The sequence below is a fragment of the Tupaia chinensis genome, unplaced genomic scaffold, assembly GCF_000334495.1.
Source record: "Tupaia chinensis unplaced genomic scaffold, TupChi_1.0 Scaffold000184_1, whole genome shotgun sequence".
NCBI classification, from domain to species: Eukaryota; Metazoa; Chordata; class Mammalia; order Scandentia; family Tupaiidae; genus Tupaia; species Tupaia belangeri.
Genome location: NW_006159659.1, coordinates 4,545,019 through 4,556,304, shown reverse-complemented (window position 1 = coordinate 4,556,304; position 11,286 = coordinate 4,545,019). Strand labels below are relative to the sequence as shown.

Genomic DNA, 11,286 nt, shown 5'->3' with positions numbered 1-11,286 from the left:
AAAATTTATTTAGTTTTGGTTTTTACTTTTGTCTTAAAGTTGATTTTGATTTTAAAAGTCTTCATTGGCTGGCCAGTTGGTATGGTGGTTAGGTGGCAGGATCCCACATGATTAGCTGTGCAGTTTGAGTCTGGACCTAGCGGCTTGAAAAACATGTGCGGCATGCGTGCATACTTGCCCAAAATCCCAAAAGGAAGGAGAAATGAAGTAGAAGGGAATGTGGCATGACCATTCGCTATGAGGGGGCTGACACCCCCATCTCTCTCCAGCAAGTGCATGTGTTCTCTGGCAGATTTAAAATACTGTTTTTCATTGTCACCAGTCATTCCCTATTGATGCATACCAATGGTCATTATTTGTGTTTTAGTCTTTTTATCTTCTCTTGGGCTCCCAGTTACTGTAAAGGCTCTTTTTTATTATTTTATTTGTAGTTATTATTTTTTACTTTGCTATAGGGCACATGGCCTCACGAGGAAGAGAGCGAGCGAGCGAGCCAGCTACCAGGTCCGGGACTTGAACCATGGTCAGCCATGTGGGAGTCTAGCACCTTAACCACCACACCACCTGATGGCCCCTGTAAAAGCTCTTAAGAAGAACCTTTTTGGGACCAGCAGTTAGTGTAATGGCTATGTCACTGGACTCCCACATAGTTGACCGCGGTTCGGGTCCCGGACCTGGTGGCTTACCTCACACCGGGTGCGTGTGCGTGCGTGCCCAGGATCCCAAGAGGAGAATGGAGGATTGTGCGTGGCCAACCCCCCCCCCCAGGGGGTGATTTCTCGCTTTCTGTCTCTCTGTCTGTCTCTGTCTCTCTGGCGAGCGCATGTGCCCTATAGCAAAAACCTCTCCAAAAAAAGAAAAAAAAAAGAGAAGAACCGTTTTCTTAGGAGTTATATTGTCTGCCAAGACAATCAGTCTACCTTCCAGCGGCCACAGCCAAGGCATGGCCTACTATCTGTGTGGTGTTAAAACATCTTCCCCATTTCTTTGTGATTTATCCCCTTCGACTTAGCTTACCAAAGCCATCTGGGTGTCCATCCGTCAACTGCTTTATGTGCTTGTCCAGAATTGAGCAACACTGTGCTGGTAGGCAAAAATAAAGGGAAGTAGAAAATTGCCTCAGATGACCCAGATCAGACGATGGGAAGTAAAAACTAGGTTAAAGGTAAATGAGTGGAAGGCCAGATAGGAATTAATACAAACAACACAAACCCTATAGTAGTACTTTAAATGATCACTATAGTTCCCAAAGAACTCAGAAAAAGGAAAACTGACATATATCTGGTATTAACTGTGGGGAAAGAATTATTGAGTACTCAGTTTATTTTATTTTTATTTATCTTTTTTTGAGAGATTTTTGCTACAGGGTGTGTGTGCTCACCAGAAAGAGACAGAGACAGAGAGAAAGCGTGAAATCCCCCCTCCCCCCAGGGGAGAATGGCTATGCCACAATCCCTTTTTTTTCATTCTCCTCTTGGAATTTTGGGCATGCACACATACATGCCCGGTGTGAGTTTTAAGCCACCAGGTTCAGGACTGAAAGTGCAGTCGACTATGTGGAGTCCATTGACATAACCATTCCACCATCTGCTGGTCCCAGAGTACTCAGTGTATTAGTTTAATAGCCATTTGCATCATACATCACATCATTGAAGATCAAAGTCGACTAAGACAGTGGTCACAACCCCTGAATGCATGTATTAAATTATTCAGTGCTAGCACAAATACAGAGACAATCACAGACCATTCTTTAAGGTATAGAGGAAAGAGACTAGTTTAATAGAAATTGGAGAGATGGGAGAAGTCGGAAGAATTTTTGAGATGAATCTTGAAGGAGCAATGTTGGCTATACTGTAACATTGGAGGTCTGCCTGTAGGCAGCATTTCTCATAGCAGGCACAGCATGAGCCAGGCTTAAGAGTTGTGATTCAATACTGGGTGTCTGAGGAGCCATCAACTCCTGGCAGTTTTCTTAATAAATATCTGTTGAATAAACATACACTATTCCCACTGAGAGAAGATACTATATAAGTCTAAACAATCCACCAGTAAAGAGCCTCTGTTCTCCTTGGGGAGAGATAAAACATATACCTGTATAATTAAACATAAGGTGCTGCAGGATTAGGTGCCAAGTGATGGTAGAATAAATATGATGGGATTTCTGAGGAGGAGGAATGATCTAGTCTGCTGAGCTTAGGAAAGGCTGTTCTGAGGGGCCGGCAGGTGGCGTGGTGGTTAAGGCACTGGATTCTCACCACAGTTTGAGTCCTGGACCTGGTGGCTTGAAAATCACGCTGGATGCAAAATGCTGAGAGGAGAATGGAGAAGGGATTGTGGCGTGGTCATACTCCTGGGGGTAATTTCTCACTTTCCCTCTCCCTGTCTCTCTCTTTCCAGCAAGCACATGTGCCCTTGGCAAAATCTTTAGGAAAAAAAAAAAGGCTGTCCTGAGTAGATGACTTAGCTGGCTCTTACTTGGTGGATTTCATTCAGTGAAGTAGAGTGGAGTGGAGAGGAGGCACATACGAGTGAAGTCATAAGACTTGTTCAGGCATGGTAAAGAGGTGTATGTGTTGTATTTATTTTTTATTTACTCTGTCACTATCAACAGTGGCTATTTCCCACATGAACCTCTTCTAAAGTTTCCTTCATTATCCATATTTATTCTGTTCTTGAGTTGAAATAAGTTCAGATACAAAGGCTACTTATTTGCCTGAGTCTACTGTATTTAGTTCTTGAGTTCCTGAGAGCAAGCCTCAAAGCTTCAGATAATAGCAGATCTATCCAAGAGTTATCCGAATATATTCCTTTTCTGTGTTTAGATAGCAAGAGTTTGGACAGGGGAGGATCACTGCATTGGTATTTCTCCCTGTGTGAATAGCTGATTCAGCTATGTTGCCTTGAGGGATGTGAAGGTTGCACCTTTATTCTTGTCAGTAGGTTGCCAGACTTCGAAAGTGTTTGAAAGTTGGACACTTGCTATGTGACTAGTAAATCATATTTATCACATAAAAAGAATGTGTTGATGCTGGGTGCACCTGTGGGTGCACTGTGAACCTGGCTAACTAGAAGGCTGTGCAGAGGGTTATGGGATGGCAAGGCCCTGTCTTCAGGGGTCTTGTTATGTCTCTCTGTCTTGGGAAAGATATACTGGGGGAACCAGCAGGTGGCATTATGACTATGTCACTGGACTCCCACGTAGTCATCTGCAATTAGAGTCCCAGACCCGGTCGCGTGTGTATGTGTGTGCCAAAGATCCCGAGAGGAGAATGGAGGAGAAGGGATTGTGGTGTGGCCATCCCTCCTGGGGGGTGATTTCTCGCTTTCTGTCTCTCTCTTGTGTTTCTGGCAAGCGCACACGCCCTATAGCAAAAACCTCTCCCCCCAAAAAAGAAATACTGGGTTGTCGGGAAAGTCATGATGTGTTTTTCTATGCAAAAATGCATCATGACTTTTCCAATGACCCAATAAATAAAAGAGTCTGTTGAAGTACATAAACAAAAAGAAAGGAATAAAAGTTTGAAAAGCATTTGATTCTTCAGATGTACTAGTTTTATATAAGACTTTTTTTTATGAGCGATTTATGGAATTGTTTCCCGGTCTGATTCTATTATAGACAGCTATGAATATCTCCAAAATGCACCTCCTGGATTTTTTCCAAGACTTGGTGTTATTGGTTTTGCTGGCCTTGTTGGACTCCTTTTGGCTAGAGGTAGGGGCAATTTTTTGTTTTTTTTTTTTAACTGGCCTTGTTGGACTCCTTTTGGCTAGAGGTAGGTGCAATTCTATGTTTTTTGTTTTAAACAGTTCATATGGGAGAGAGACGATATTGTCTGGTCCTTCATGTACCAGTTTTCACAATAATGAATTGCTTCCTGAGTGTAGCCTTTATAACATGTAATTGAAAAGCTGTTTATTACAGATTATTTTATTTTAAGCATTTTTAGAAATTATATACTCTTGGTAAAAAGAAATTAGTAATCCTTTATAGGCTCATTTACTTGGTCAAACCTCTATTGCTCTTTGGTAAAGAAAGAGTGAAATTTGTTTAGTCTTTCACACTCAAGCAATAATCTGTTTCTAATTGTTTCACTATTAAGATCGGGCTATTAGGGCCTGCTCCATTGCACAGCGGTAATGTGCTGCTCAGGGGAAGCTGGATCCCACATGGCAGCTGCAGTTTGAACTCCCAGCCCAGTCTGCCTGAAACATGCTGGACACATGCATGAGTGTCCAAGATCTGATGAGCTGGAGGACTGGAGAGAGGATTGTGGTGTGACCAGACGCATGGAGGATGCTGCTTTCTCTTTTTCACTTACTCTCACATATGTGTGCACGTGCTATACCATCAATAAATACAAATAAATATATGGATCAGACTATTATAGTAGATAGAATAGTGATTTAATGAAGATTGTATTAACTCTTGATGCATTATTGCTTCAGTCAGTGATGTAAGAAGTTTAAATATGTTTACAGTTTTGTTTTTGTTTTGAAATTGCCGGAGGGTATGTGGGCTCATCAGAGAAAAACAGAGAGAGAGAGAGAGGACAAAAGCAACCTCCAGTGGGGTGTTGTCATGACACAGTTTCTTTTCCTCCATTTCTCCATCCTGTCAAGATTTGGGGTGTGTGTGCCCTTGCCTGGTGTGTTTTTCAAGCCTCTGGGGACGAGATTCAAATCACAGTCAGCCACGTAGGATCTCATTCCCTTCTTTTTTTTTTTTTTGGCTTTTGGGCATGTGTGCTTGCTGGAGAGACACAGAGAGACAAAGACCGAGAGAAAGTGAGAAATCACCCACCAGGGGGATGGCCACACTGCACTCCATTCTCCTTCATTCTCTTGAGATTTCGGGTACACACACACACATGCACTTGGCGTGTTTCTCAAGCTACTGGAGTCAGGACTTGGGCTGCTAAGTCAGCCAAATGGGATCCAGCTACTTTAACTACCATGCCACAGACTGGCCCAGGATCTCCTCTTTAATCACTAGGCTATGGTACTGGCCCACGTACTTAAAATTAGAAGCTAGTGGAGACCAGCAGATGCCGTAATGGTTACATTGCTAGACTCACACATGGCCGACTATGGTTCAAGTCCCAGACCCGGAGGCTTGAAGCTCACGCTGGGTGCATGTATGTGTGCACCCAAGATCCCAAGAAGAGAATGGAGGAGAAGGGATTATGGCATGCCATCCCCCCGGGGGGTTATTTCTCGCTTTCTTTTTTAAAAGGAATTATTTTATTTAACTTCATTTATTTATTTTTATTTTTTAATTTGACCAGAGAGGGACAGAGAAAGACAGAGAGAGAAAGTGAGAAAACAAGCTGCCAGGTCCAGGACTCCCACGTGGTTGGCCATGTGGGAGTCCAGCACCCTTAACCACTACGCCTGCCACCTGCCGGCCCCTGATTTCTTGCTTTCTAGCTCTCTGTCTCCTCTGTCTGTCTGGCAAAAACACACACCCTGTAGGACAATCCTCTCCTAAATAAAAAAAGAAGCTAATGAATGTCTACCTTAAAATACCACTACCCTACACTGCTAGATTGCAAAATATTTATAGGAAATAAAGGATCATAAAATACTTCACTATGATTAAATTAATTTATTAGGGATCATTTGAAGTTGCATTGATTTAAAATAAATAATGTATAAAGTTGAAATGATACAAAAATTTCTTACAGAGAATGTTTATGAATCCCATAATCAGGCCACAATAAAAAAAAGGGAATGATAGAGACTTGTTTAGGGCTAGCCTGTGGCCTATTGGTTAAGGGGTCACTCAATCCCACATAGTCTATTGCAATTTAAATCCTGGACCCTGAAGCCTGAAAAACCATGCTGGGTGCTTATGCATGCATGCCCAAAATCCTGACAGGATGGAGAAATGGATAAGTAGGGATCATGGCATGACTATACCTCATTGGGGGGTGCTTTCTCCCTTTCTCCCTCTCTCTCTGTCTCTCTCTGATGAGTGCATATGCCCTTGGCAGTTAAAAAAAGGAGAGACTAATACCATTCCTCCAATTTAAAAAAATTTCTCTACATGCATCTCTTGGGTCATTATTATGTTGCCAAACAGAAATACCTGAGACTGAGTGGCTTAAAAATAATAGAGATTTATTTGGCTTATGATTCTGATGACTGGAATGTCCAAGAGCATGACGTTGGCATCTGGTTGGCCTCTAGTCAGCCTCTGCTCTTACATCACAACATGACCAACAGAAGTAGCGTGTGCAAAGAGAGAGAGACCTGTGGGCAGCCACCTTCCTGTTCTCTCAGGAAATAACCCTTCTTGTGAGAGGGAGAACTCACTTCCTCTGGTGTGAAAACATTAACCCGTTCATGAGGGTGGTTCCCCCATGCTCCAGACACCACTCTCTAGGCCTCACCTCTTAAAGTCCTCACCACCTCCCGGTACCATTGCATTGGGGACCAAGGTTCCAGCACAGGAACCTTTGGGGACAAGCCACACCTGGGCCATAGCAAATCATTAACTGTGATTTTGGAATTCGGAGTATCAACCCAGGGGCCACTCCCACGTCATCTGTGTAATGAACTCAACGTCAGTCTCTGTGCCATCCTCTCGTCTTGTGCAGAATATATAAGAATTCAATTTCTAGTCCATTTTATTTGCAAAGCAACTTTTATTTGCAAAGTTTCTTCCCAAACTTTTCTCCCCTACTTCCCTGCAGAGCTGTTCAGAATAGCATTCCAGTCTTATTTTGTGTTTGGGATTAATGAACATCTCAAGGCTAAGGGTTGGAATTTTGGCTATTGTCAGGGAGCCAGGAATGTGGGGTCAAGTGAGATGAGCTCCCTCACCTTCTCTGTAGTTAGAAAACTCTGTGCTGTGGGTACCTTCCCACACTGTTGAGTATTTGTCCCTCACACAGTTACTAGGGTGACCGTCCTGAGGAGGACTGGGGACCACACCAGCACGAGGACACCTACTGCCATGGGTCCTAATCCTCTGTATATGTGTTTGTTTCAGCCTGTCTTTTTCCTTTCCTGGAAGGTTTCATTAGTAGTATGAAAATAATTTGAAACCAGGCCAGCAGGTGGCATGGTAGTAAAGGCACTGGACACTCCTACATGGCTGACCATGGTTTAAGTTCTGAACCTGGTGACTTGCTTTCTCACTCCCATCCCCCCCGTGTCTCTCTTTGGTCAAATGAAAATAAATGACAAATACATAAAATTAAATAAACAATTCTTTTTAAAAGTAATAATTTGAAACCTTAATTCTTTTCCAAAAGCCTACCCAAGTATTTGCACACACACGTGCGCACATAGTAACACAGGTCTTTTCCCATGGGTGCCTGGTGTAGAAGGCTGAGAAGCAGCTGCAGAGGGTTTACCAAGCAAGGTGAATGTAAGGGCAGCTGTGGTTGTGGTGGCCAGAGTGGTTCACAGCCCCCCAGGTACATGGTCCCCCGTGCTGGCACCAGCAGGATGGGATGGGCTCAGAAGGTTTCTCCCAGTACGTGTCTTGAACATATCTACTAAGGTCACCTGTCTTGGTTGATGAGGATGGCCATAATGATGGGGATGAAAAGAGACTCCCAGTGGCTGGTCATTCAGAAGAAGTGGGCCAGCTGAGCCACTCAAGGGTGACAGGTGGTTGTTACCATTATTGTCACCTTCTGGGGACTCTGTCCAGCACTGGCAGCCAGTGGGCTCCTCTGGCAGGACTGATAGTTACAGCCCACACCACCAGATTCTTGGGAGCATAGGCACAGAGATGGGGGTGGGGGTGCATGATTGTACCTCCTTGCTGAGGTTCTGGAGTCCCTGGCTCATTTTGTGAACCAGCAGGAGCTGGAGGCCTGAGAGCTGCTGCATAGCCACTGTCTCTAGAAAAGTGAAAAGGGACTGGGTGGCAAGTTCCTGTGCTTCACCTGGTCCTCACCTGTGGAAGCAGCCCAGGTGCTCAAAGCTTCAAGTGGGGGTGAGTGGTATGGCCCAGGGTTGTGCTGCCTTTTTTCTTCTATAATAGTTTTATCCTTTCCATTGAAGCATAGGACCGGGGGAGGAATATTAACTTACTTATTACTAGTCTGGGTTGATGACATTTGTTTCCTCTTCTGTAACCCCAGTTCCATCTTTGGAGATTTATCTGTTTAAAGTTTAAAACCAATAAACAGCACTTTTGTTACTAGAACCGTGTAAGGGTTATTAACAAACATCATAGCACCAGCATCTACAAGGGTCCCCTGTCGAGAACACCAAGCCTCTCAGTGGCGATGTCCTGTCCTAGTGTCAGGTCCATGTGTGTTCTGGTTTGTCCTCCACTAGTTTTCTTCACCTCTTCCTCAGGTTTCTCCAAGCTCTGCCTCCCGCCATCTGTTCGCTTCCCCTACCCCACAGCGCCACACTCTTCTACTTAGGGTGGCCTGAGACTTCACCACAGCTGTTGTCTTGGACTCATCTTCTTCACACTTGTTCACACTCTCTTGGACTAGAGCCCCTTTTTCCTGCATTTCCATGACATCTTGCTTTACTCTGCCACACTGTTGAATCACATGGTAAAGTAACTTTCGTAAAAAGTGTATGTTAAAGATAAACTTCCTAGACCTTGCATTTCTGAAAATTACTCTACCCTCCTACCAGGTGAAAGATTGATTGGGCTCAGAACTTGTTTTCCATCAAAACTTCAAAGGCCAGGTCTTCCAGCACCTGTCATTGCAGATGTGAAAGTCAGCGGCCAGTCTAGATGCTTGTTGATTCTGAAGCAATTCATTTTTTTTCTTTCTGGAGGCTTTAAAGATCTTCTCTTAGTCTTTATTATTCTGAATTTTCATGGTGTGACTAGATACAGATGTTTTCATTCCTTGGTCGGACTTTTTTTTTTTTTTTTTTTTTTTTAAAGAAATGTTTGCTATAGGGCACATCTGCTTACTGGAGAGACGGAAGAGACAGACGGACAGAAAGCGAGAAATCACCTCCCAGAAGTTATGTCCACACCGAAATCCTTTCTCCATTCTCCTCTCAGGATTTTGGGCGCAAATGCACACATGCTCAGCATGAATTTTAAATCATCAGGTCCGGGACTTCAACTGTGGTCAACTATGTGGGAGTACAGCAACGTAACCATTATATCCTCTGCTAGTCCCCTTTGGTTGGACATTTTGATGACTTGCAGCCTTCAGCTGAACAAAGATACCTATCTTGAAATTATTTGAAAATTTTCATGTTTTTTCTTCCTGAAAACATACTAATTAGCAATTAGTTTATTTAAATGTCCCTTTATGTCTCTTATATTTTCTTGATTTTTTTGGTTACTTTTGATTTTTTCTTTTTTTAAAAAGAATTATTTATATATTGAATATCATTTGTTGTTATTATTTCTTTAAATTTGACCAGAGATAGAAAGAGAAAGGGAAAGTGAGAAAGCAAGCTGTCAAATCCGGGACTCAAACCTCAGTCAGCCATGTTGGGAATCCAGTGCCCCTAACTACCACACCACCTGCCGGCCCCACTTTTGAATTTTTTTTTTTAACTTTGTCATTTCTAAGAGCTCTTTCTTCTCTGAATATTCTTTTTCTTGTGTGTAATTCTTTTTGTCTTTTAGTGTAGTAGCTTATTGAATTATTTGCTGATATCTAATAGCAAGTTTTGTTTTGTTTTGAAGTTCTTCTATTTCTTCTGGGCTCATTTTATCTTTCTTCTTGCTTGTTTTGATCTTTCTCTTTTATGTGGTAGGCTTTTCTGAAATTACTGGTGAGTCTTGATTGTCCACTCACATTTCAGAGTGAGGCAATTGAAATGCTAGTGAGAACTCATTTTGCAAAATTGAAGCTTGTTTACCTCAGGATGAGCTGGGTAGGAAGTGACCTTATAAGGGGGTGCCTTAAAGCGGCTTTGCTCTCCTTGGGCACTAACACTCACATACATTCCAGTTAGCTTGGTTCTCAGCAGAAAAGCCATAATGTGTTACTCTGCTGTTTTTAAAAAATTTGGCCTGATATGGTTCCTGGCTATGATTCCTGATGTGATTCTAGTTTTGTACTGGGATGGCATGGGGAAGGAAGGGGTCAACTGGTCCATTCATAAGACTTGGATTTGTCCTCTTTTTTTTTTTAAATCTATTTAGTTTGATTTATTATTATTATTTTAATTTGCTCTAGGGTACATGCACTCAACCAAGAAAGACAGAGAGAAAGTGAGAAAGCAAGCTGCCAGTTCTGGTACTTGAACCGCGGTCGGCCTTGTGGGAGTCCAGAGCCTCAACCACCATGCCACCTGCTGGCCCGTTTGTCCCCTTGCTTTGATCCCTGGGTGCTATCTCCACTGCCACAATACATGCCATCTCTGGGTCTAGAGCCTCTCTGGGACCTCTTGGGACAGATCAGCTCACTCCTCAGCTGCTGCCCTTCCCCAAGACTCCAGGGCCGCATGCTCGTTATGTCCATTCACTCTCCATTTTCTATAAATTGGTTGATAATTCTTTTTTTAGAATTTCTTTCTTTCTTTCCTCCCACCTTCTCTCCCTCCCTCCCTTCCTCCTTCCCTCTCTCCCTACCTCCTTCCTCCCCTTCCCCTCCCCTCCCCTGTCTTCCCTTCCTTATGGGAAGGTACCCTTGACCAGGTCTTACCATGCTGTGTTCCTCTCAGCCAGCCAGGTCACAGGTGCCCCAGAGCATGCGCTGCATGTCTAGGTTGAGCTGGGATCCAAACCTCAGGCCCTCTCACATGACTCCAGTATCACTCAGTGGTGATCGACTACCTATGCTACCACCATAGCTGGCCTCATTGATATTTTTCTACCAGCAGCGCCTCCCCTCCTCATGTTTCCTCTTTGCTATTGATTTACTGATCTGTATTTTATTCTTTTACTCTTTATTTTAATGGAATCTCAGAAAGTAGAGGAAAGGAACACTTGTGTTTAATACTTAGATAGGAAGTCAGTTTGGTGTAAACCCTAGAAGCCAAAATGCTGGTTGGTTGATTTATTTTTCTTTAAGGATTATCTGTTATAAAATTTTACTTTTGGGGACCAGCAGTTGGTGTAATGGCTATGTCGCTGGACTCCCATGTAGTTGACTGCGGTTCGAGTCCCGGACCCGGTGGCTTAAACTCAGGCCGGGCACGTGTGCATGCATGCCCAGGATCCTGCGAGGACAGTGGAGGAGAAGGGATTGCAGCGTAGCCATCCCTACTGGGGGTGATTGATTCCTCGCTTTCTGTCTCTCTGTCTCTTTCTTTCTTTCTGGCTAGCACATGCGCTTTATAGCAAAAACCTCTCAAAAAATTTTTTTTACTTTTGTCAAATGTGCCGTATCA

General features: G+C 43.4%; 1 protein-coding gene across 4 annotated transcripts in view; it reads left to right on the top strand.

Annotated features, from left to right (window-relative positions):
- APOO (apolipoprotein O) overlaps positions 1-11,286 on the top strand; it is a 75,349-nt gene that overhangs the window by 33,460 nt on the left and 30,603 nt on the right. For 3 of the 4 annotated variants that reach the window (XM_006146660.3, XM_006146659.3, XM_014587121.2), the window contains exon 5: positions 3,617-3,712. The exons of the other annotated variant lie outside the window; for it this stretch is intronic. In XM_006146660.3, coding sequence (XP_006146722.1) covers positions 3,617-3,712 — 96 coding nt within the window. The remainder of the gene's footprint in view (positions 1-3,616; positions 3,713-11,286) is intronic. 4 annotated transcript variants of the gene reach the window in all.